This window comes from Asterias amurensis, chromosome 10 (genome assembly GCF_032118995.1).
Source record: "Asterias amurensis chromosome 10, ASM3211899v1".
NCBI classification, from domain to species: Eukaryota; Metazoa; Echinodermata; class Asteroidea; order Forcipulatida; family Asteriidae; genus Asterias; species Asterias amurensis.
The window spans coordinates 656,175-682,719 of NC_092657.1; the positions used below are offsets into that span (position 1 = coordinate 656,175).

Consider the following 26,545-nt stretch of genomic DNA (forward strand, 5'->3'; position numbering starts at 1 on the left):
ACCCCTGCTCACAACCCTTTTCCTCCCAATAAATTAATCAATCGAAAACGAAAATAAGCAGAATTGAATGTTATTATTATTAATAATAATAATAATAATAAAAAACATTTATATAGCGCCAAATCCATTAAAAATGCTCCCAGGCGCTTTACAACAAGGATTTTTTTTTTTTTTTTATATTATAAATTTATTAATATTATTAATTTTGTAACTTCCCTTTTCAATCTGATTTTCTCTACAGGTTACTATATGTATATAGCACCCTTCGGTCAAACATCCATTGATCAAGTGGCTGTAATGGTCAGTCCAACCTACACAACAAGTTCATCTGACTGTGTACTGGACGTCTGGTATATCATCAATGGCCAGAATGTTGGAGACCTCCTATTGGTCCTCGTTGACCAATCAGATCTCTCAGAGACGGTCATATGGTTTAATAGTGACTATCAAGGAAGCCGTTGGAAACTACAGAAGATTGGGATTGGAAGAAGAATGTCTCCTTTTAAGGTAACTAGGCAACCCATCTTATCCGACTTACTCCTGTTATTGGCATCTAGGCAACCCATCTTATCCCACACTACTCCTGTTATTAGCATCTAGGCAACCCATCTTATCCCATCTTACACCTGTTATTAGTAACTCGTTGACCAATCTTATCCCACTTTACTCCTGTGATTGGCATCTAAGCTACCCATTTTATCCCACCCTACTCCTGTTACTGGTAACTAGGTAACCCATTTTATCCTACTTTACACTTGTTATTTGCATCTCTGCAACCCATTTTATCCCACTTATTCCTGTTATTGCCATCTAGGTAACCCATCTTATCCCAGTCCACTCATATGGTTGTAAACAGGCAACCCTTTTTATCCCACCCAACACCTGGAATTTGTAACTTTTAAAACAAAAGATAACCAGTTTTACCGGCTACTACCAACGTTCCTTTCTTTCTCTCAGTTAAAATTCCGCAAGGAGCGTAACTCCAACTACCAGGGAATGATCGCCGTCGATGACATTGAATTCACAAACTGTGGCCTCCTTGACCCCTCAGTGTCATGTGACACCTCGATCAACTTCTGGTGCGACAACAAAGTGTGCTTGGATAAAAGTCTGACGTGTGATTGGTCGGACAATTGCGGTGATGCTTCCGATGAAGATGTACAATCGTGCGGTAAGACAAAAACATCCCTTCATTTGCTCTTTTTTTTCTTGTCTGTCTTAATGCTGTTGGCTCAGTGGTTTCTGTCCCTGCCTTTCACCTCTGTGGACGTTGGTTCGAATCCCACCTCAGACCGGAGCCTTTGCACGTGGATTGGGTTTTCAGTCCCTGCCTGATTGCGTGGGTTTCATGCAGAAAAAAATTCTCAAAATGAAGTGGTTTTTAAATCCCTCTCTCTAAACCACTACTTTTCAATTTGAGAAAGAAAAAAAAATTAGATGATGCAAAGTGCTCACCAACCAAGAGGACCTATGGTATAAATCGAATAATTAGTTAAATAGTTCATGAATGGACGGATTGATTTTACCCTAGCAGAGTCTTTCACATCCATGCTACGGTCGAATGTCAGCACATAAACTATTTTTTGGCTTTTCAATTTTGGTTATCTCTTGATATTGTTATTTTGATTGCAGTAAGCAGCGGCTACAATCTGTGCAGTTTTGACAATGATTTCTGCGATTGGACGCAAGCCACTGGGACGGACAGCTTTGATTGGTCAAGATATAGAGGCACTACATCTACAGTAGACACAGGGCCGTCAAGGGACCATACGCAGGGTACCAGTCAAGGTTAGTCAGTTGAATACTGTGTAAGGGTTTCTTGTAACTGGTAACAGACTCTTTGCTATACACCTGTAGTAACTGTACCCGAAGAGATCAATATACTTTACTCGTAGCAACCAATGTACTACACTCATAGCAACCAGTATACTATACCGGTAGCAACCAGTGTACTATGCACATAGCAACCAATGTCCAATACACATCAACCAATGTACTGTACCAGTAGCAACAACAGCTTTGTTTACCTAGACGTATGGACACAATATATGTATGGGGTGTTTTGAAACAAACACTGACGATTATCTCCGGAGTGGTTTACTCTCCCTTTGTTTTGACTTGAAACAAGCCCCGTGGCGGATCACAATGAGAGTAAGCTCTTGATGCAGTCAATATTTGTATATTATTATTCTTTTCATATTTACTGATACATGTATCTTGACAGTTCTATGTTGAGTCATTTTGGGAGTATATTTTAATTCTTTATGTTTTATTGTTTATTTTTAACAGGTTACTATTTGTATGTGGATTCATCTCCAATCAACTTTGGTAAAACTGCTCAGCTACTCAGCTGGAAATATACCGTCGCAACCGGATCCGAGTGCAAGGTATGTAAATAATGGTTCTTTGTTCTTATATACCCACACTGATGCAAAAGTAATAACAGTTTAGTTGACTGTGACCAAATGAAAAGGGCTTTTCTCAAACCTCGGCTTGGGCTCAGGCTCCAGGAACTGTCTGCTAATTTTCAAAACCACCGCATGCAAAATACACGCTGCAAAAAATGTAATGTACAGGCCTGAGAAGGCTGGTTCATACTCGCTGCATTTCCACTGCGTAACGCAGCTCGCTGAGCCCCAGTCAGAGATGGAGCCTAAAACGCTGGAGACAGAGCTCAAGTTGAGGTTTGAGAAAGGCCACTACATTGTACGGCTGACACTAAACCAAGAACACTGATTGGTTAAAAGATTGACCTTATTGTTGTGTACAATTTTCTGCTGTTGCTTAAAAGAACATTACAGAATTGGTTTTTGCTAGCAAAAAAGTTGCTGGCAGTGTAAGCACTTTGTGTAATCCACCATATACATAAACTGACAAACCTGTAGAAATTCGAGATCGATCGGCCTTATGGGTCATGAGAGAATAGTGAAAAACCAATTACAAATATTGCGTTGCAGCGATGTCAAAACAAAAATGAATAAAACGCTCACTGATCGATAAACTCCAAACGCGAAATTAGATCATTTGTTTCTTGCCAAACATGAAATTTCAGACAGAAACATTTCATGGGATGTTTTCTATTATCATCGTCATTAGACCGTATAAGTTTTATGTAAATCTGTGATCTGCACAATTTTTGTTTCTTACCAATTCTGTAACGTTCCTGCAACAATCAACAAAGAGCACCAATGCCCTTTTGCATGCTGCCTGGACTGCCCTAGATCTCAACAGCCTTATACAAAAAAATATTGAAATCATCTGTGACTATAAGCTTGATTGACAACTATTTGTGCTATGATTCTTGTGAACTTTTGAAAGACTTTTAATCAATCAAACAAATTTATTTTTAACATACATGTACTTTGTATGTTCTCTTGCAGCTACGTTTCTTCTACCACATGTTCGGTGAGAACGTCCAAGATTTGAAAGTGATGTTACATTTCTATGGCAACAGTAACTACCTAGCCCAGACTCTATGGTCGATGAGTGGTAACCAAGGTGATGTGTGGAGAAGGGCAGAGGTTACCATGACAACGGATCAACCATTCCAGGTACGGTTGGGAAGTTAAAGAAGTGCCCTCTGACGTCTTGGCAAAAATACAACATGAAGTTTCTCTACGTTCCACTGCTGTGGACCCCGGTTTGAATCCCACCTAAGACTGGAACCTTACATGTGGATTGGGTTTCAAGCCTCTACCTGATTGCACGGTTTACCTCCCAGCTCTATCACTGAGCATTTCTTCTCATTTCCAATTCACCCTGTCATTGGCACTAATTGTACTGTTGGATGTGTTATCAAATTAAATAAATAAATAACTTCAAACTAATATCTACTTCTTATATCTCTCCCAGATTGTCATCCAAGCCTCTGTTGGTGACGTTACTAAGGGTGACATCGCCATCGATGACACAAGCATCACCCCAGGCTGTCAGCTCTACACCCCGCCCCTTCCTGTTGCCCCAGTAACAGCCCCGCCTCCTACAGGCTCCGCCCAGTGCTTAGGGGGTCAATTCTACTGTGTTGTTGATGATAGATGTATCTCGATGATTGAAGTTTGTGACTTTAAGAAGGATTGTACTGATGGAGCAGACGAGAGCCAATGCGGTAAGATAGAAATAAATCAAAAACAAAGTAAAAATATAAATAAATGTATAAATCAAGCCCTGTATGGTAAGTCTCAAAACAATATTGCTGAACAACTCTCTGCTAAGCAAAATTAAGCAAAATACCAATCACAACTGGTACATCTGACATGGTAATTTGGCTGGTAACCTTATTCTGGTAAGCATAACTTTGTTGTGCTTAAATCATCTTTTTGGGCTTAAGCAGCTCTCTATGAAATACAGCCCTGGTGGTGGATCACTGACAAATATTTTTCATTTTCTTTAAATTACACTAAGGTCCATCAAGATTCAAGGTTTTATAAAAAAAAAATTTTTCCTTTTCTTTTTTCAGTTCAATCAGTGTGTGATTTTGATTCCGGGTCGTGTCATTGGACGCTGTCGACAGATGCTGATTTTTATTGGTCAATGGTCCAAGGCAATGGAGGTGATTTAAACCGACCAGCCACCGACCATACATCAAAGTCAACACTCGGTATGTATTATTTGTTTTTTACCCTTACACCGATGTGTATTAAAGACACTGGACACTATTGGTAGTTGTCAATGACCAGTCTTCCCACTTTGTGTATCTCAACATATGCATAAAATAACAAACCTTTGAAAATTTGAGCTCAATTTGTCGTCGAAGTTGCGAGATATTAATGAAAGAAAAAACAAGAAGTTAAATCTGTCCCAAACTAATTTGCAGAAAACATGTCATCCTACTTGAAGTGTTTAATAAGCTGGACAACTTTTTGGTTGAGCTACAAAGTCTTATAATTTCCTTTTTCTACTTTCCAGGATTCTACGTCAATGCACAGAGTAAATCTAACCTCGCTGGTGTTGCTACAATGACATCAGGTACACTCTCAGAAACAAACACCAACTGCAAGCTAGAATTTTGGTACTACATGACAGGTGCAGATCTAGGGTCACTTAGCGTCTGGACGTCTCAAGGAGGGGAGAAAACTTCGATCTGGTACGTCAGCGGATCTCAAGGAGCAGAGTGGAGACAGGCTGAGATGAAACTTGGAGCAGGGATGGACTACAGCGTAAGTTGCACAATTTTGAAAGTATCTGGGGTGTCATGGCTGAACGGTTGAGGGCATCGAATTCAAGTTCAGCATAGAATTCAAGTGCTGGTGGTGGAGTCATCGAATCCCGGTCGTGACACTTGTGTCCTTATACAAGATGCTTCACTATAAATGCTTCTCTTCACCCAGGGGTATAATGGGTACCTGCGAGAGTAGAGGTTGATATTGTGAATGAAAAAGCCTTTGGAACATTACGGCAGCCCGGGGCTGTATACTCCCCAGGGAGCTGAGAAAGATAAAAGGCCAATGACCAGGGAACTAATGTAAAGCGCACTGATATGGTTATACACACTGCTCCAAAAATGCATAGGCCTGAAGGTCAGCTCATACTTACTGCATTTCCTCTGCGTCTGCAGCCTGCAGACCCCAAGCCAGAGATGGAGGCAAGTCGAGGTTTGAGAAGATCCCCCAGCCTTGGTATAACTACTTATTCCCATGACTGTTTCTTCCCACTAGGTGATCATTGAAGCTAGACGCTCCTCCATGTTCTCTGGAGGTATCTCCATCGATGACGTCGCATTCTATAGCTGCTCTCCACCAATCATTACTGGAGTGCCGTGTAATGCTGATCAATACCGATGCAGTAACTCACTGTGTATCAATAAAATATCGCTATGTGATTTCAAAGATGACTGCATGGATGGAAGTGACGAAATCAACTGTGGTAAGAATTCATCATACAACAAAATTCAGTTATTTAAATGCGATGAAATACAGTTAGTCTTTGGAGCCCAATTTCATCGCTCTTCTTATCGTACACAAAGAATCAGGGCCGAATTTCATAGACCTGCTAAGCACAAAAATTTGCTAAGCATGAAATTTCTTCCATGATAAAAACGGGATTACCAACCAAATTTCCAAGTGATTTTCAGGATAAGCAAACAACAGCTGAATACCAGTAACACGCTATATGCAACAAATGGTAATTTGGTTGGTAATCCTGTTTTTATCAAGGAAGAAATTTCATGCTAAGCAATTTTTTGTGCTTAGCAGCTCTATGAAATTAGGCTCAGAGCTTAAGAAAGCAGGCATTTCCACGCTTGCGTTCAAAACCAAAGCTCCTGTAGGCTTGTGACTTACCTTTAACATCTGTGAATGAGCTAATATTTTGACCCATTCTTCTCTATTTTCAGATTCTTCAACAAGTTGTAGTTTTGAGACTGATCTGTGCCAGTGGCATCAGGAATATGACGATGATTTTGATTGGTCGCTGAGGAGTGACGGAGCAGGTGGGCTGAGTATTGGACCAATGAATGACCACACTCTGAATTCAAATAAAGGTACGGTGCTGTCATGTGATGTCACATCATACAGGCATTATTTTTTTTACATGATGATTTGTTTACAATTTGTTTTGTACCCGTACACCGATGTGTACTAAGCACTGTATACTCGGTGCTTTCTTGAGTTCTGTTAAAAATATAAAGTCAACCACTTTTTCTGTTCACGTAACTCGGGAGAGTTCTGAGTATGCTTAACACACATTGGTGTAAGGTTAAAAACAAATGATTATTTTATCCCAGATGAAAAAAAACATCTACAAATAACTGTTTCTTATGTTCTAAACTTCATAGTAAGTTTCTCAAGTGTTATTTTGATTTCTGGACTTTCTGTAGGAAGCTACTTGTACATTGATTCTTCTTGGCCAAGAAAGAATTCTGATATTGCAAGACTTGGTAGTCCGGCCATCGGCAGAAACAGCAATAACTGCTTTGTAAGTCAACAAAATAATTAATCATTCACGAAGCTTGACAAGTTTCGTCAAACATCTTCGAAAAAGTAACAACTGCTAGAACATTACAAAACATTGCACTACCTCTGCGTCTATCCGTCACTCCATCCCTTAAAACAATTTTCATAGCTAGCGTGTCATAGTCGAGTGATCTAGTACACCTGACCCAAGCTCTGGTGTTGTCAGCAGCAGAGTGTGGGTTCAAATCCCGGTCACTTGAGCAAGGCACTTAATTGCTTCGTAAAAAGTTGAGAGGGTATAGAATTCTGCTCTACCAACCAGACTCCTAGTAGATGATACCCTTGCCTACATCCTTACAGACTGTGAAGGGGGTAACCCTGTTTCAGTCCCAGGAATAGGTGGCAACGTGCCCCTGGTCGCAGTTGATCTGGGTCGTTAGCCCAAATCATTTAAGAGTAGCCATCACCTTGAAATGTTATTTATGAATTGGAAATCTTGCTGATTTTGTTCCTTTGTTCTACTCAGGTTCGTTTCTGGTATAACATGAATGGAGATGATACAGGATCCATCGTTATCCGTCAGCGTACATCATATCTTAGCAACGACCTACCCCAGCTGGATCGTATCACTGGTTCCCAGGGCGACCACTGGATCCTGAAGTCTATATCGGTTAATAATCCAGGAGTAGACTTTGAGGTTAGTTAAATCACTAGAAGTAGAACTTAAGACGGAAGTTCATTTTGAAATAAAATTTTCACATGTTCGAAAAAAAATTTGAGAAGCCAAAGGTTTCACTTTGTGTTTAATAGATTAAAGTGTGGTCAGGTTGGTGTAGTGGTATCTTTCCTGGCCTTCTACTTCTAGGACCTGGGTTCAAATCCTGCCGTGGGCAAGATGTTTGGGGTTTTCAGTCCCTACCTGATTGTGTGGGTTTTCCCTGGAATAATTCTCTGGGGTTCCCCTCCCACATCTAAAACTGAAACTTCTTTCCTCGTCTTCTCTCCATTGGGTTCTTGGCTAGTACAGTGAAATAAGTTCACTTTTCTGAGAGTCTTTGGCTTCACAACCAGAATAAATGAAATGAAATGATTAATAATGTTTAACAGATTTTCTGTTCTCAAAGCATGATTTGTTTTTATAACTGAATGATTAACTAATTGATTTATTAATTAAGTCATTGACTAATGTATTGATTGATTGATTGATTTTCTAGATCGTGATTGAAGGAATGTCAGGTATGAGTCCGAGAGGCAGTGTTGCTATTGACGACGTCTCATTCTCATCTGGTTGTCTAAAGGTATTATTTTACTTCTCTCCAAATTGTTTTTGTTCAACTTTCCACCCTTTCTGAAACAAAAAAGCTAGTGGTAGAACTTAAAGATTAAATAATTACATACAAACTGCATAAGATTTTGTAGTAAGAACTACTTCATCAGATGCTATATATATAACATGTTCTTGGCTTGTCCCTTTATTGCATCTGGGCCCAATTTCATTAAGCCTGTAAGCACAAAAATTTGCTTAGCATGAAATTTCTTCCTTGGTAAAAACGGGATTATCGACAAAATTTTCATATGTGGCATATTGCTTGATACTGGTATTCAGCTGTTGTTTGCTAAATCCTGAAATACACGCGGAAATTTGGTTGGTAATCCCGTTTTTACCAAGAAAGAAATTTCATGCTAAGCAAAATTTTGTGCTTACAGCCTTTATGAAATTGGGCCCTGATGAAGTAGTTGTTATAATCTATTGTTCTCCCACTATGATATATTATCCGTTGTTCTCTTTTCTTTTGTTATATCTATTGTTATCTATTGTTCTCTAGGGAGGTGATCTACCCGGTGAGCCACAACGAGGTGATACCAATGGCTACTGTCCAGACGGCCAATACGCATAAACCATTGTTATCTCTATTGTTATCTATTGTTCTCTAGGGAGGTGATCTACCCGGTGAGCCACAACGAGGTGTTACCAATGGCTACTGTCCAGATGGCCAATACGCATAAACCATTGTTATCTTTATTGTTATCTATTGTTCTCTAGGGAGGTGATCTACCCGGTGAGCCACAACGAGGTGATACCAATGGCTACTGTCCAGACAGCCAATACACATAAACCATTGTTATCTCTATTGTTATTTATTGTTCTCTAGGGAGGTGATCTACCCGGTGAGCCACAACGAGGTGTTACCAATGGCTACTGTCCAGACGGCCAATACGCATAAACCATTGTTATCTCTATTGTTATTTATTGTTCTCTAGGGAGGTGATCTACCCGGTGAGCCACAACGAGGTGATACCAATGGCTACTGTCCAGACGGCCAATACGCATAAACCATTGTTATCTCTATTGTTATCTATTGTTCTCTAGGGAGGTGATCTACCCGGTGAGCCACAACGAGGTGTTACCAATGGCTACTGTCCAGATGGCCAATACGCATAAACCATTGTTATCTCTATTGTTATCTATTGTTCTCTAGGGAGGTGATCTACCCGGTGAGCCACAACGAGGTGATACCAATGGCTACTGTCCAGACAGCCAATACACATAAACCATTGTTATCTCTATTGTTATTTATTGTTCTCTAGGGAGGTGATCTACCCGGTGAGCCACAACGAGGTGATACCAATGGCTACTGTCCAGACGGCCAATACGCATAAACCATTGTTATCTCTATTGTTATCTATTGTTCTCTAGGGAGGTGATCTACCCGGTGAGCCACAACGAGGTGATACCAATGGCTACTGTCCAGATGGCCAATACGCATGTCTAACATCACCAGGCTGTTACAGCCAATCAGAACTCTGTAATCTGGTGCAGGATTGCAGTGACTCATCAGATGAGAACTCATGTGGTAAGAGTCTGGAACCGTGCTATAGAGCTGCTTAAACACACAAAGTACACTTGTGACTTGAAGGTTTGCAGGGTGGAAGGATAATTAGAAATAAGTATTTGAGGACTCGATGTTTCGGACATTATACTCTGTCCGTCTTTGTTATACTTAAAAGAATTAGGTCACCATGCCATACTACCGTGAAACATGTACATTTTGTGACTGGTATGCTGTTCGTTTCTGCTTAGCAGGAAATTGTAAAGCAAATGTTTATGAAATTGGGCCTGGATGGGATTTATAAAGGAACGTGCTTAAATTTGGTGTGGCGCTTGAACAAAGTGAAATTTAAGTTTATTGGAAAAACCATTTCACACACTCCTTGATTCATTTTTTACAAACCAGGTTCTGGTTGTCAGTTTGAAGAAGGTCAGGGTTCATGTGGCTGGTACAACGCCTACTCTAACGGTATTGAATGGCAGACTGGGCAACCAACTGACGGAGAGCCAGTGAATGATCACACTACTTCAACAAGTCAAGGTAAATTCACAAACACTAACCGATTTTCTAGAATCTGTAGTGTTTTTTTTTTTCGTTTTTTTTTTTTCATTTTATACTTTGAAGGGAGGGTGCAAATACACAATATTAACCTCTACCCTCGCAGGTACCCAATTATACCCCTGGGTGAAGAGAAGCAATTAACATAAAGTATCTTTCTCAAGGACACAAGTGTCATGACTGGGATTCAAACCCACCCTCTGACAACTTGAATTTGATGCGCTAAACCACTCGGCCATGACAGCCTATTTATAAGTTATCTTGACGGATAGAGACAGCAGTGGAGTCTGAGGAAGTAGTTTTTGCTACGAAATCTCATGCAGTTTTTGTATGTAGTTTTTAGTTGTATGTAGTCTTAGAGCCTTGTCACTTTTTACAGGCAACTTGGAGGCAACCAACTGCAGTGCATGCTGCAGCACCACTTCGGTAGCACAGGAGTCATTCTTTGAACAATTTCTTGGGTCCTCAAAAAAAATAGGTGAACATTGAAATGTGAATGACTTTTCTTCTTGGAGATTGCCTGGAACTGGTTGGCTGTAAATTGCCTCGTAAGAAATGGCCCTTTAAATGCGATTACTACCTTCCTTGTTTTATCTTGAAGGTAACTTCATGGTCATCGTACCCCAGCCATCGTTAACAGAGACTGGACGAGCCATCTTAAGTTCCTTGGTCTATCAACGCTCCAGCGCCTTGTGTGATTTTAACTTTTACTTCTACATGAACGGCAACCCTCTTAATTCACTCAATGTGTACCTCAAGACAGCAGGGTCTTCACGTCTAAAGGTTTGTCTTATAGCTACTTAAGACTGACTGCCCTTAAAACCCTTTACTGAGTGCCAATTACCACGTTAACACTCGATCCAGAAAGGTTGATTGAGATTTGGCTTTTGATCTTTTGATCATCATGGTCACAAAAAACTCAAGCAAAAACCCTGTCATTACTAGCAAAAGTGGGAATGACCATTGAAATGCCATGTTTGATCTACCTTTGTGTTTACACTTTTTTCTGGAATCCACTTTGTGGATCCAATCCAACCACCAATTGCAACCCTTCCCAAAGTGTATTCTCTGTTTACAGCCACCTTTAATTTAAGAACACCTGTTTTTAAGAACAAATCTACAAAAACCCTGTATTTAAGGAACATTACAGAATTGGTTTGCTAGCAAAAAAGTTGCTGGCAGTGTAAGCATTTTTTGTAATCCACTATATACATAAACTGACAAACCAGTAGAAGTTCGAGATCGATCGGCCATCTGCGTCACGAGAGAATATTGAAAACCGATTTCAAATTTTGCATGGCAGCGATGCGAAAACAAAAATGAATAAAAACACTCACTGAGCGGTAAACTCCAGTGTGAAATTAGACATTTCAGACAGAAATATTTCAATGGATGTTTTCTACTGATCATCATCATCAGACCAAGTAAGTTTTATGTAAATCTGTGATCTTCACGATTTTTGTTTCTTACCAATTCTGTAACGTTCCTTTAAGCACTTTATATACATGCATGCTGTTATTATTATTATTATTATTATTATTACACAGTAAATACTGGTCACATGGTGTTATCACAAGCCTGGGGCTGTTCTCAAACCTCGTCTTAGGCTCCGGCTCAGGCTTCGCGTGCAGGTACAATCAGCAATACGCACTGAAAATGCAGGTTAAAGGCTGAGCTGCGTACACAGCGCGCGGAGCCTAAGCCTGAGCCGAAGCCCAAGCCGTGGTTTGAGAAAGGCCCCAAGTATACTTTGATCCTTGAAGCCATTTTTATATTTCTTGGTATTCTACTCCTCAGCCTATTTTCCAGACCACCTCTCAGAGTGGTAGTTGGCAAGCGACTGGAGAGATCATTATTGGAGACCAGACTAACTTTGTCATTCAGATAGAGTCTGTGTACAACACAGGAAGTGTTGGTGTAGTTGCCATCGATGATGTGGAGTTCTCTATTGAACAATGTGCAATAGGTAAATCAAACTTTGTTACTCTACCCAAGCGTTCTGAGAAAGTGTGGATCTAAGAAAGTCATCATGTCTGGCCAAAAAATAACTTGTTTCACACACTCACAGTCCATGTGCACACAGCATGACAAAACGATGAAGACCTGACGACACGCACAAAATTATAAACAGCGGCGGATGTACCACCAAGGACAAGCTGAAAGGGCGTCATTCGTAGTGAAATCAGAAAGGACCACATCGAATTGCTTTGTCTGATCCACCTTGGCGTTTACACAATGTATTTGGAATCCACTTTGCCAGATCTAGAGCCGATTTTACAAAGATCTTAGATTGATCGTAACTGCAAATCAAATGCAGTTGCTTAGTAAAGTGTGATGTCACAATACAAATCACCATAGTCATACTGAAAATTTGAATTGCGATGAATTTTAATGCTTTGTGAAATCGCCCCCAGATCCACCTATTGGCGTATTCAACCCTCCTAGAAAACTAAATTGAGTTGTAATTTATTAACAATTTTATAATCACAACAGTTATCTCTTGTAACGTTTGTTTCGGCTTACCTTTTGCTGTTTACTTACGTTTTTGCTTCTGTTTTTATCTGTGCTCTATAAATATTTTATTATTATTGTTATTATTTTAATTCCACTATCTGTAAAAAAAATTTCAACCTATAGGTTCGGGGAAGCAGACATGTAACTCCAATGAGTTTGAATGTAACAGCGGTGAATGCATCAGTCTTAATGTACTCTGTGATCAGAAAATGGACTGCTTTGATGGGTCGGATGAAAAATCATGCGGTAAGAAATGTTTTCTTCTTAAAAGAAACTGACTCAAGAAAAGATAATAGAAATACTTGGGTTTTATATAGTATACATACCTTAGTAGCTAAATCAGGGCCCTTAAACGAATATTGTTTTTTGCTAACAAAACAGTTGCAAGCACTTTATGTAATCCACCTCAATACATAAACTGACAAACCTGTAGAAGTTTGAGATCGATTGGCTATGTGAGTCACGAGAGAATAGTGAAAAACCAATTACAAATTTTGCATTGCATCAATGCCAAAATAAAAATGAATAAAACGCTCCCTGAGCAATAAACTCCAAACGCGAAGTTATATTATTTACTTCTCATCATTAGACCATGTAAACGATTCACGATTTTTGTTTCTAACCAATTCTGTAAGGTTCCTTTAATGCATTATAATCCCTGTTGACCAGGCACACTAAGACCGATTCTCAAACTTTCTCATTTCCCTCTGGAGCAAGCAAACTCAAGCAGATTTTATCAATCAATCAATCAATCTTTGCAAGATATCCCAAGACAGTTGGCTTCATGAATTTGCGCTCTTCCATTCCTGCCTACTTTGCCTCTCAAAGATTCCACTTGACAGCCTCTGTTAAGGCCTGGTCCCACTGCAGCGATAACGAAAACGATAACGATTACGACGCAAAGAAAACGCATTCTATTGGTCGAATTGCTCCACGCAGAATACGCACGTCACGCTCATTCAACCAATGGAATGCGTTCTCTTTGCGTGGTTATCGTTTTCGTTATCGCTGCAGTGGGACCGGGCCTTAACACTTGTTTTCCCTTTTATTTTATGTTTTGTTGTCATTTAGCCTTTGACAATGACTCTGCTCAAATTGTCAGGCCATTGACTATTTTTGTGTATTTATACCATAGGTCATTTTGTTCATAGGCAGTTTGCAACAGCTAATTCTATTTTCTAAATAATAATAATTTCAATTTGTTTTTTCCCCTAGAATCCTACACTGGCTGTGATTTTGATGACAGCGATCTCTGTAATTGGTCACAAATGAGAGATGATGATTTTGATTGGATAAGGATGAGTGGTACAGCAACGATCACCTCAGATCACGGCCAAGGTAATTAAAACTTTCTTCTCATAGACCTGTTCTATTTCCCGGGGGTTGGACTCAGGAATATCAGCCCCCCCCCCCCCCCCCCCCCCCCCGGTCTTCCCCTTCACCTGGTCTATCCCCGCTGCTAAGGATTCAAACTGCTTGTATAGTCATACAGGCTAGCTCAGTGGTCTAGCGATAAGACATTATGCAAGGTCGAGGGTTCAAATCCCACCCAAGTGGTTTACCTTTGGGTATACAGTGCTACACATCGGTGTAAGAGTAAAACCAATTTTTTAATTTTGTTTTCACTATGCAAAATTTGAAAGGAAAAATTAATTTACATCTTTTGACAAAATTATTGTAATTTCTTAAGGTGGGAGCTTCTTATACCTGAGTACATCTGAGCAGACTCAAGGTGATCTAGCAAGGATCCTGAATGATGTAGAGTTACCACCTAGCAATGGTCAATGTACAGTAAGATTCTGGTACCATATGGACGGGACGGACGTCGGCTCCTTGAAGGTGAGTTAAAGAACTTGATGATCAAATTTGAGAATTTGTCGTTTTTTTGTCTGAATGACTTCTCTAGTAGAAATGGGCAGTTGCATATGGACTCCTCCTTAAATTGCACCCAGCTTGAATCACTAATACTGCTCACACTGCATGGTGCTTAAGGGAACACAACCCGACTATTCTTGGATGTTATGTCCACCCAGCGCATCTTTGTTTGGCCCACAGAACGATGGCATCCCATCCACAACGGCTGCGGCCTTGACAAACCACATGTCCCAACTAAGCTGCCTTGCTCTTGATAACATCACTATTGCAGAAGTGCCGTCGGTTGCTGCTTATCTCCATCAGTCTTTTATTTGAATCATTGTTTTGCCACTTTATGTTGACCAGGTGTCAACAGTGACCAAAAAAAAAAAAAAAATTAACTACGTGTATTCCTACAGGTGTACACCAAATCCACGGCATCATCCTTAACCACCCTAGTCTGGAGCACATACGGTGATAAAGGATCCGACTGGATGTATGGTAGCGTTGGTATTGTCAGCGACACTAACTACAGAGTGATGTTTGAGGGCGCTTTAGGTAAAGGCACAGCGTCTGATGTTGCTATTGATGATGTCTCGTTTACTCCTGGCTGTCTAGAGCCTGGTAAGTACATGATCATGTGTAATTGATGTAATGGGAGACCTTTGAACCAGGGTACTAGAGATGAAAGGTGAGGAAAAACCACTATGACGACCTGACTGCACATAATATTCCTTACCCCTGATGCAATAATGAGAGTGTTTTTGGACGCAAGGTGGCAGTAGGACTTACAAGATAAATTGCCATTGTTTACCTATTTCTGAGCATGCGTACATTACCGAGAAAAAAGGATTTATGTACCAGGTAAGTCTGCTGCCACCCAGAGTCCAAAAGACCCTCATTGTTATACTTTTTGGGGGTACATTTTTAGAGTGGTGTGTCACTTGTGGTTTTGAGTATTGGAATGCCCTAGATTGCACTGTAGGGATTTTCAACCAAGATAAATGTAAGCAGGCTTGGCTCTTAAGCTTTTGCCCTCACAGTTCAGGTATTTTTCAACTGCCTATCAAGTCCCTTCCGTGCATAAGTGTTCCCATCCTCCTACAATCATTTAACCATCTTCCCTGGTACTCTCTACAGATACACCGGTTCCTACACCTCTACCAGGTAGATGTGGAGTCAGTGATAGCAGTCTTATCTTTTGTCCTAATGATAAGATATGTATCCCATCTTCCTGGGTGTGCGATGGCGTCATAGATTGCCCAACGGACAAGCACGATGAATCCATTAACAGTGGATGTGGTAAGTTCAATAATAATAATAGTGGCTTTTTTTAAGGTGATCCCCTGGCTGCCGCTTACCAGGTTGTATCGTAATTTGGGTGTGTTCCCTGGCTAACGGCAGTTGCAGTTGTATGGCTTCTGACTGGCATCCCCAAACAAAGATATTGACAAAATAGGGACACCCCCAACATAGGGCTAGATAGCTCAGTTGGTAGAGCGCTGGCACGTTAATCCGGAGGTTGTTGGTTCGAATCCCACTCTAGTCAATTCTTTGTTCAACCCCAAATATCATTTCAAAATTTACCCAGTCAGTTTCCCTTGTGGTTTATATTGGCTTCTTTTAAAGCGCACATATCCGTCACTCGGTGCCCCTCAAGTCGCTTCAATATGAAGTATTTGTTCCTGCAAAGTACATGGGGCTACATTTGAATTTTAAACCTATTAGGTTATGGGTGGTAGTCCACCAGTAGCCAATCTGTTCTTTGTTTACTACTTATTGTAATAGTCACTTATCCCTTAGTTTCATTGTTAACTGTAAGATTCAAAATAAAACGGTCAGAGGACACTGATCGAATCGTCGAGCAGGAACCGGCTCTTCTCAGATCCACCACTACTAATAAAGAGATTTCTTACATACTAAGTATAAAAACTCAATTTATAGTAATAATTGGTGTATTTTTACTCTTTGTATATATGCATCCGCAATTCGGCTTTTTGGCCGCCATGTTTGCATTTTTAATAAACCAATAATAAAAATAACAAACAAATAAAAAATAAAATAAAAAAAATCTTTTCTCTGTTTCAGTCAATTCTACTGTGCCAGATCGACCTACAAGTGCACCATCCACCAATACAGGAGGTAAGTTTGATTATTCTGTTTCCTTTGGTTCAGCTTTCCCCCTTATTTTGTAAGCACTATTAATGAGTGATTTTTATTACCTCGTCCTTCTAAATTTTATATTTGTGCTATTCTGTTTCAATTTTTTTTTAATAATTGATGGATAAAAATGTTTCATGTGCATTTCCTTTTTAAGTTTTTGTTGAATCTAACTTTTTGATAATTGATGTATTTAATGTTTCGTGTGATTTACTTGGTGTGTTCCTATTTAATAATTTGATTCAGCCATTTATTTGCAATGTGACTTTTAAACCCTGTATACATGTATGAATGAATTTTCTGTATTCTGTTCACACTTTCAACGGTCTATGCCGGACATTCATATTTTTCGTTTTGGCTGAATTTTTAAAACAACTTATGTATTTTAATAAATTCAGTTACAAAATAAAAAAATAAATAAAAAAATAAACTGTTACTCCACAGATTCTGCAGTGGTAGCTATAGTTGTCTTGTCTGTCGTGCTTGGTCTTGTCTTAGTCATCCTGGTGGCGTATCTACTTTCAAAAAGATCACAGAGTAAAAAGTAAGTTACTTTTCAGTTTTGTCAGCTCGTCTAACAAAAATTTACTTGATTACTAATTGTATTTTATTATTTGGTTTTACTCTTACACTGATGTGTGTAAGCACTGTTTGGATTACAAATAAATCCCCTGGCATGTGACATCACACGCTCAAAAAGCGCCCTCACTGGGGTCAAAAAGTGCCCTCACTGGGGTCAAAAAGCGCCCTCACTAGGGTCAAAAAGCGCAGTCACTGGAGTCAAAAAGCGCCCTCACTGGGGTCAAAAAGCGCCCTCACTGGGGTCAAAAAGCGCCCTCACTGTGGTCAAAAAGCGCCTTCACTGGGGTCAAAAAGCGCCCTCACTGGGGTCAAAAAGCACCTCCACTAGGGTCAAAAAGCGCCCTCACTGGGGTAAAAAAGCGCCCTCACTGTGGTCAAAAAGCGCCCTCACTTGGGTCGAAGGAGGCAGATGATCGGACAAAAGCTGTTTTTTGTGCGCAAAACATGCGTGTAAGCTAAGCGTCATTATAGCTATTCGCGTATTGCAAGGGGTCCATTTGTACTTTGTTGTTGTTTTTGGTTTGGGTATTTTTTTAAACTTTGAGTTTGTTTCCTGTGATTTATTTCTTGTAGACGTTTTGGTGATCTTCCCAGACAGCATGGTGACATGTCAGTCTCTAATCCAGCTTATAGCAACGATAATTACGGAGAAACTGCTCTATCTGAGGTAAGCTAAACAGACGATTTGTTTTATTTACTGAGACTCAAGAGTTGTTGTTTTTTCAAACGTTGAATATTTTCATTGAATAATTGATTTCAATGACTCTGATCATACTGTAATTATGCAACTTCAGACTTAATTGTCTGAGCTGAAAGTCCCAACTGTTTAATGTTGATTTTTAATATTGTAATATTGTCGTTAAATTTTAATTTATTATTGCTCTTACCAGTTCTTGACTGTCTTTGACTTTAATAATTGTACTTTGTATGTTTATTATTCTCTTTTTTTCACCAATATGGAAATAAATGTTGATTGAATTTAATTGAAATTGAATGGTGTTGACAAGGCCACACAAACAAAGCTGTCTGTGTTTTGGTTCGCGGCCACTTTTTAGAAGAGTGTTGGTTTCCAAACACTCAATTCAGTTTTGTTGTTTTTATTTGATACATTTCTGCTTTGTTTCCAAACTGTTATACTTTGTGATTATTTGCAATACTTTCATTCTGCATAACTCTCTCTCTCTCTTCTCATTGTTATTACCTTTTACCTTATATTATATGATTGTTGTTATTATTTTTATCATCATCATTATTATACTTTTATTGAACAAATTCCTTGTGAATTGTTTTTGGATTGTTTTTTTGCTTTTGATTTTTCTGTAATTTGTGTAAAGTTGTATTTGTCATTGGGCATTTTAAAGCCTCCTTTTGGCTTCTGAAATTGCCCCATATTGGTTTTCTCTTAATACATTTCAATATTTTATATTGTTTTCTTCAATCGGTTCTTGATTGTCTTTGATTTCCGCAACTGTTCCAAATTATGAGCACTTGGAGACTTTCTTCTGAAGTCGTTAGGTGCTTTATAAATGCTGTTATTATATTATGTTCTGCTTACTTGTTATTTTATCTTTCTCTCATTGTATATATATTTGTTATGCACTTAGAGGCTTTTGCATTAGACGCTTAACAATTGTCTTTATTATTACTATTATTGTTCTTGTTTATATTATACTTACTATTAAATTTTCTTATTTTTCGCTTATATTGAAATAAGTTTTGAATTTAATTGATTTATCATGATGAAGAGAGTGGAAGTTTCTGGCCGGACATCTAAATGCTTCATCTACTTCTTTCGCTATTTTCATTTTTAGTTTGCATCGACCGACTACGGTGTTGGAATGTTCTCTGCGGAGCTGAAAGTCCCTGAAGGAGTAAGTTTAAATGCTCCTTTGAAGAAGTCTCTTTTCACTCGACATGAATTTCCCAAGAACTTCAGCGGTCAAATTTTTTTTTTTTTGGATCAGTAGATGCTTTTTTGGTTCTACAAAGTTTTGTTAATAGATGATTCTTTGAGGGTGCTGTGTTGTCCAATCACAGAAGGCCTGTGGCTCATGTACATTAAATTTTGAGCCAGTTACTGCATAAGCGCTTCCTGCATATCATATCTAGATGAAGACAATCAGAGCATACTGATTGAAATGTTGACCAATCTTTAACCACCGGTTCATCTCAGAACCAACACTACTCAAAAGATATTTTCACATGGTGTTACCACAAGAGAGTTAATAATTCCATGTACATTGTACACAGGCCTACTTTCATCATAACACAACTTCTTTCATAACAATAGACCGATCTATTACGCCCCGCCTCCTTACCAGTTGACCAATCACAGCTGCGAAACCCGATCACCGTTAGTGCAAAGATCACCAAACGGTTCAAATGGTGATCAGATTTCGCGGTTGTGATTGGTCAATGATAATTGGGCGTGGCTTAATGGATCGGTGTATTTTGCTACAAAGATGATGACATCTATTTTTTTATTTTTGCAGAAACAACGAGGAGGAAGTTTTGATAATCCTTTGTACGGCATCCAGTCAACGGCACTTCCACCGGAAAATGAAACAGATTCGTAACAACGGTAAAGTAGTCTAAAAAAGGAGAGAACTGGAGCAAAGTTTCAGTCTTTCAAATTGAAGGCTTTAAGAAGAATTAAATGTAGTTTGAGGTCTTAAAAAATAGATGAAGCGTGTAATGAATTTTTATATCAGCTCGTAAAGAACCAAATTACGCTGCGAGTACAAAAATAGTATAAGGTGTCAGTGGATTTCTACACTGCTTTATTCGCTTAAAGGAACACGTTGCCTTTGATCAGACGTGTTGGTCTACAAGCGTTTGGAAACCGTTTGTTATGAAATGCATATGGTTAGAAAGATGTTTTAAAAGTAGAATATAATGATCCACACAAGTATCACTCAAAATTGCACGGTTTTCATTTTACGTCGCGAATAATAATAATAATAATATCAAAAACTTGACTCCCATAAGTGGCCGACCGTGTTAGTCGATGAGGTAAAAATAAAACCACGCAATTTCGAGGCATATTTGTGTAGATCATTGTATTCTACTTTTACAACATCTTTATAACCATATCGATTTTATAACAAACGGTTACAGAACGCTTTTCAAAGACCAACTCGACCGATCCAAGGCAATGTGTTCCTTTAATTTTAGTCTAAAATTTTGTTTGGGTAGTATTAAAAAAGGGTCTTAAAAAGGCTAAAAGTTGACTTTTAAAAGTTTGAAGATACTTTAGTTGACTCAAATGTCTCAGAATGAGTTTGAGGATGAAGAAGACAGTTTCTTATTTTTGACAAACTCTCTTGTAGCAAGACAAAGTATGAGCAACCAGTTTGTATAATTTATTTGTAATTAATAAATGTTTATAATTTTAATCTAAATGAGATAGATATCATAAAAACCTGTTAAGAGGTAATGTGTTTGTATTATTTTATAAAGATTACTCATTTTATATACAAAGTTGATCTAAACATAAACAAATTAAAAAATGTTTTTAAAAATCCCTTTTCCACTTAGTGACTTCTTGCGCACCATTTTCGCAAGTTTAACGAGATAAATAATTCCTTTCCTTATGTAGCTTTGCATTGTTTATTTACTCTTTTGAATAAAAAGAAAAGACTGACATAAACACAAGAAGACCTGATTGTCACTCTAAAATAATTATTTGAACTTTTTAACAGTTTTAATGTAAACTGACAAACCCAGCTGTCATTATGAAAAAGTTGGGCCTGCATTTTCAAAAAACTCCCCACGCGTAGCCGCAACCCACCGATATAAGAAAATAATGATCACAATTCCTGGTTATGGTCCTTTTTTTCTGTAAATGATGTTATCTCTCTTTAAAACCCCAATATTGGAGTTTGCAAAAAACAACCTTTAATTAGATCTAAATCTTATTTCTACGAACCAGCGTAGAGTTCAAAAAAATAAAAATATACAAAAATATAAACTATTGTTATAATCATCGCTACATACAATGTACAGCTCCTTTCTAAGTGGATCATAAAGTACCTTTTAAATTTATGAAATTGTCCAGTAAAGAGAAAATGCAAATACGGTGAATGACGTCAGAAGGTCATAGGTCATTGAGTCTGCGCTGTTGCAGCGATCCGTGTCACAGCAATGGTTACAAACGGTGCCTTGCTCATCATTTGTACTGCATTCATTGTCGCAGTCAGAAAGTATCATATCTTCCAGACATTCTCTGGAAACTGCTGTAATGTTGCCATTAACTACTGACGATTTCTGTTGAGAGATTGAAGTAGAAATTATTCCTGATATATAATAAGCAATTACAGATTGGCAATATCATTACTAAAAACAGGTACATGTGTATTACTGAAGTCAAGAGAGTTGAGAACATTTTTGTTTCCCTTGTGGCTTTGTACTTGTATTTAAATAAAAGAGTCACAAAACATTTGGCCTTATATGGAAACTTTACATTTGTATTTTCCTAGTAATTTCAAGGGTCGTAAAAACTACAGCTGGAGAAAGTGCAATTGGTTTGTGCAATTTTGCAATCTCATTTGTTGCAGCAAGAAGTTTGGCAAGGGTTTGGGTGTGGTCACCACCTTAACACATTGATCTTTCACTGTAAACATCGGATGGTTTTTTTTTTTTGAGGGGGTGTGTTTTTATTACTAATTTATGGTTTATTAAGAATTTAAGTAGTAGCCAGTGGCTGAATTGGCATTTTTCAATAGAATTAAAAAAGCAACATGATATCAAGGTTATAATAAAAAATGAGTTAACATGTATGAACTTACTGAGCATACGCCCTCACACGGTATAGCTGTTTCACTGATAGATGGGTCTGAGACATCAAATGGATCATTACATGCAGGCATGTTATCCGGTAGAGAGTTGTCATAACCACACGAATAGCAATCAAATCCGTCAAGTCCACCTAGAAGAAGATAAAAGTCAAATGTAAAACTGGATCCTCAAAACCACCCACCCAGTGGCCCTTAGAATAACTTAATAAAACAGTTACAAAACAAATTGTATACAAACAAATATCATGACATATGGAAAGGTTTAAGGTAACACCATGTAATGACTTTCTCTAATGAGTTGGGGTGGTTCTTAAAAGAACCGTTGGTTTCAAATCAACTTTCGATCAGTATGCTCTGATCGTCTTCTGGAGGTGTTACCGCAAACCTTTATTTTTCGGCCAATTTTTAAAAATGGGCCTTTTTGAACCAGGATTTTTGTTTTAAAAACTGCAAGGGGTTAAAAAAAAATGACTGCTTGGGGACATTTTTAATTTTCGGCCAATTTTAAAATGTGGGCCTTTTTGAGTCAGTCATTTTTTGTTAAAAAAACTACAAGGGGTTAAACTTGTTCTTTTGACTGATTTGGGACAATTTTATTTTTCGGCCAATTTTTAAGAATGGGCTTTTTGAGCCAGGATTTTTTGTTAAAAATACTGCAAGGGGTTAAACTTGTTGTTGTTTTTTTTTTACTGATTTGGGACAATTCTACTTTTCGGCAAATTTTTAAAAATGGGCCTTTTTTAGCCAGGATTGTTAGTTTTAAAAAACTGCGAGGGGTTAAACTTGTTCTTTTGACTGATTTGGGACAATTTTATTTGTTGGCAAATTTTTAAAAATTGGCCCTTTGTAGCCAGGATTTTTTTTTTCTTCAAAAAACTGCAAGGGGCTAGCTTGTTCTTTGGACTGATTTGGACAATTTTATTTTTTGGCAAATTTTTAAAAAATGGGCCTTTTTGAGACAGGATTGTTTGTTAAAAAAAAATGCAAGGGGTTAAACTTGTACTTTTGACTGATTTTGGACAATTTTATTTTTCAGCAAATTTTTTAAAATGGGCCTTTTTTAGCCAGGATTGTTAGTTTTAAAAAACTGCGAGGGGTTAAACTTGTTCTTTTGACTGATTTGGGACAATTTTATTTGTTGGCAAATTTTTAAAAATTGGCCCTTTGTAGCCAGGATTTTTTTTTTCTTCAAAAAACTGCAAGGGGCTAGCTTGTTCTTTGGACTGATTTGGACAATTTTATTTTTTGGCAAATTTTTAAAAAATGGGCCTTTTTGAGACAGGATTGTTTGTTAAAAAAAAATGCAAGGGGTTAAACTTGTACTTTTGACTGATTTTGGACAATTTTATTTTTCAGCAAATTTTTTAAAATGGGCCTTTTTTAGCCAGGATTGTTAGTTTTAAAAAACTGCGAGGGGTTAAACTTGTTCTTTTGACTGATTTGGGACAATTTTATTTGTTGGCAAATTTTTAAAAATTGGCCCTTTGTAGCCAGGATTTTTTTTTTCTTCAAAAAACTGCAAGGGGCTAGCTTGTTCTTTGGACTGATTTGGACAATTTTATTTTTTGGCAAATTTTTAAAAAATGGGCCTTTTTGAGACAGGATTGTTTGTTAAAAAAAAATGCAAGGGGTTAAACTTGTACTTTTGACTGATTTTGGACAATTTTATTTTTCGGTCAATTTTTAAAAATGGGCCTTTTTGAGACAGGATTGTTTGTTAAGAAAACTGCGAGGGGTTAAACTTGTTTTTTGACTGAGTTTGGACAATTTTTATCGGCCCATTCATTGCATACTGCTTGATACTGGTATTCAGTGGTTGTTTGCTTATCCTGAAAATCACGTGGCAATTTTGTTGGTAATCCTGATTTTTATCAAGGAAGAAATTTCATGCTAAGCAAATTTGTGTGCTTACAGGCTTTATGAAATTGGGCCCTGCATATACCCACCAGAAGGACCTTTAATGCAAAAACTAGCGTTGCAGGTTTTTTTCGGGTTTTTTTTGGGGGGGGGTAGATTTTCAGGTACAGTTTTTTCCTACGTAACTTCATTTCAGAGGAAAATACAAAGAACAAAAATAGTTCTAGTAATATGAAAATAATAAGTAAGTGTCAAAGTAAAATTAAACAATATTGTTTTATCCTTACCCATCCTGTATAATACCAGACCTTTAAATATAATTTAGGGCTATTAATTGGTTTTCAACTCCCCTCAAAAAATAAAAATAACAAAAGCAAATGCTATCAATAACTTTTGCAAGTTTATCAAATCGGGGCCGCAGAAAAAAAATACTTCTGAGAACTGTTTTTGCGAAGAAAGAAAAACTCTTGTGACGGGACTCGTGTGAAGAACAAGGCCGACCAGGTCTGAACCCAATTGTTCTCGTAGCTATATTTAGACTGCTTTGACCGAACCGAACAATGTGAATGACGTCACTGATATGAGTCACTTTCTCAGCTCCCGTTAGATCCCTACTTCATATTGACATTATTACGAACTAAAATATTGATCAAGGGTCCAAAGTGACGCCGGACTAATACAAACACATATTGCCGTGAGATAAAACTTACTGATAGTTGGAAATAAAGTGTCTATTACAATGGCGTTCTCAAACTTCCTTGGTAGCGGCGAGGAAAATGTATACTTCTAGGCCTACTATATACAGCGTCATTTTTCCCTCCACACAATATCAGAAATGCAGAAAACAAACCGGATATATTATTACGTCATTACTTCAAGTCTTGTAAAATTAGAAAAGGGACCAGTCTTACATCAATTCTTGCATTTTACGATCATAAAGCTCTGAACAATACTACATTATTCAAAGCAAAGTTAGATGTGTCAAAGTGTGAACTTTATGCAATTTTAAAGTTGACATTATTGTAAAGTAAGTTGATCGGAAAGATAATGATGGGTGGTGGTCCTCAATCCCCCAGCAGATGACAGAGAGCCAAAACTTACTACGGCTCATAGACAGGTTAAAATTGTAAAAATAAAATACCTACCCAAACATGCAGAAAGTACCATAACAAGTAGCATCAGCCGCAACGAAGAATCCATGGTGTTAGAGAATCACGTTCAAATATGTAGGAAAACTTCTTCCGCTTTCTAGTGTAGAAAAACAGCTGTGGCAGTTTCTATTTTGTGTAAAATTTGAAATTAGCCTTCGGGAAAAGACTCTGGTCTGGTTGAAACGTCAGGCCACTTCTATTTGAGTTCTATTTGCATTTATACCGTAGGGCCTTTCGGTTGTGCCTGTTTACAATTCTCACAACTATAAAAAAAAATATCATGTATAGACCCATTCTACCTGCATAAATGGAAAGATATTTATGCAGTAGCCTTGCGTCATGACTGAATAAACAGACACGTAATGAACCGTTAAAGTTAACTGCCATGAGATGAATATTCTATTGTGCAGTTCCTCTTTTGAAACTCAAAAGTAACAAAGTTATGCTTCAGTGCCCATTCAGGCCGGTGAGCCTGATAGTCTTCTCTCAAGTAGTTCTAACTAGTCAGAATATTAGTCTTCCGGTCAAGACGTCATTGATTGTTAATCGATACGTTACAAAACTCGTAGAAGGCGTGACTCAATTGCTTGCATAGATCCCGGATGAGTGTGCGTCAGGGGTGCTCGATATGGGCATACGGGAATACCCCCCCCCCCCTCCCCCCCACCCCCCTCCAACTGCATTCATATGGGTGCTTATCGTATACACTCATGAGAGGTGGGTCAAACCATAGTTCTTACTCTATGGTCAAACTTTAGAACAAGAGGGAAACAATGTCAAAGTCCAGTCTTCTCACTTAATAATAACTAGCGGGATGCCGCGCTTCGCGCGGCACCCCGCTAGGATATAAAAATCCTTTACACAAATATTTCGAAATGTGGGTGAGGGTGTTATACGCCTCTCTCAACATTTATGCATGGCGTCATAATTCTAACCCAAAATGAAGCTATTTCGCACGTCCACCACTACTTGCAGTGGCTGTACCCACCTCGTTTTGGGTTAGACAACGTACCTTATGCATCTAGAAACTATAAGGCTCCCCCGTGATCCTTATAGGGGTCTAATATGTTGGGCCTCCCTAACGTTACACGTTTTTCAAATCAGCGTTGATAGGTGAAACTGACCGTTAGCCAGCAATAACTAAAGTTTCTTTTGTACTACACTACCAAAACTTTCTCCACACACTCAATATACATTCATAATGCTTGCATTTCCTTTTTAAAAAACATCGTCAAAAATGACATTTTTACGTCCCATGATACACAGCGTTGCTACAGCACTATAAGTAAAGCGAGTTTTTGGAACATGCTGTGTGCCATAAATCTAATTTATCTACTGTTTTTTTTTTCGGG

The 26,545-nt window shown here is 38.3% G+C and overlaps 2 protein-coding genes across 2 annotated transcripts in view; one reads left to right on the forward strand and one right to left on the reverse strand.

Annotated features, from left to right (window-relative positions):
• LOC139942853 (MAM and LDL-receptor class A domain-containing protein 2-like) overlaps positions 1 to 20,240 on the forward strand; it is a 98,751-nt gene extending 78,511 nt beyond the window's left edge. Inside the window, exons 107-133 of the mRNA XM_071939646.1 lie at positions 242 to 507; positions 958 to 1,171; positions 1,633 to 1,788; positions 2,290 to 2,387; positions 3,381 to 3,551; positions 3,853 to 4,105; positions 4,457 to 4,597; positions 4,906 to 5,156; positions 5,655 to 5,862; positions 6,332 to 6,478; positions 6,815 to 6,912; positions 7,417 to 7,587; positions 8,105 to 8,188; positions 9,589 to 9,745; positions 10,127 to 10,261; positions 10,881 to 11,062; positions 12,077 to 12,245; positions 12,917 to 13,039; positions 14,009 to 14,131; positions 14,484 to 14,632; positions 15,067 to 15,271; positions 15,788 to 15,949; positions 16,736 to 16,789; positions 17,252 to 17,351; positions 17,963 to 18,056; positions 19,201 to 19,260; positions 19,882 to 20,240. Of these exons, the coding sequence (XP_071795747.1) occupies positions 242 to 507; positions 958 to 1,171; positions 1,633 to 1,788; positions 2,290 to 2,387; positions 3,381 to 3,551; positions 3,853 to 4,105; positions 4,457 to 4,597; positions 4,906 to 5,156; positions 5,655 to 5,862; positions 6,332 to 6,478; positions 6,815 to 6,912; positions 7,417 to 7,587; positions 8,105 to 8,188; positions 9,589 to 9,745; positions 10,127 to 10,261; positions 10,881 to 11,062; positions 12,077 to 12,245; positions 12,917 to 13,039; positions 14,009 to 14,131; positions 14,484 to 14,632; positions 15,067 to 15,271; positions 15,788 to 15,949; positions 16,736 to 16,789; positions 17,252 to 17,351; positions 17,963 to 18,056; positions 19,201 to 19,260; positions 19,882 to 19,965 (4,055 nt within the window). The 3' untranslated portion in view covers positions 19,966 to 20,240. The remainder of the gene's footprint in view (positions 1 to 241; positions 508 to 957; positions 1,172 to 1,632; positions 1,789 to 2,289; positions 2,388 to 3,380; positions 3,552 to 3,852; positions 4,106 to 4,456; positions 4,598 to 4,905; positions 5,157 to 5,654; positions 5,863 to 6,331; positions 6,479 to 6,814; positions 6,913 to 7,416; positions 7,588 to 8,104; positions 8,189 to 9,588; positions 9,746 to 10,126; positions 10,262 to 10,880; positions 11,063 to 12,076; positions 12,246 to 12,916; positions 13,040 to 14,008; positions 14,132 to 14,483; positions 14,633 to 15,066; positions 15,272 to 15,787; positions 15,950 to 16,735; positions 16,790 to 17,251; positions 17,352 to 17,962; positions 18,057 to 19,200; positions 19,261 to 19,881) is intronic.
• A 78-nt stretch (positions 20,241 to 20,318) lies between these two features.
• LOC139943025 (uncharacterized) lies at positions 20,319 to 25,696 on the reverse strand. Its single transcript, XM_071939838.1, has 3 exons — positions 25,188 to 25,696; positions 22,177 to 22,316; positions 20,319 to 21,655 (listed from the first exon to the last, which is right to left on the reverse strand). The coding sequence occupies exons 1-3, from the start codon at positions 25,240 to 25,242 to the stop codon at positions 21,431 to 21,433; spliced, it is 420 nt and encodes a 139-aa protein (XP_071795939.1). The 5' UTR covers positions 25,243 to 25,696; the 3' UTR covers positions 20,319 to 21,430.
• Between the last annotated feature and the right edge of the window lie 849 nt (positions 25,697 to 26,545).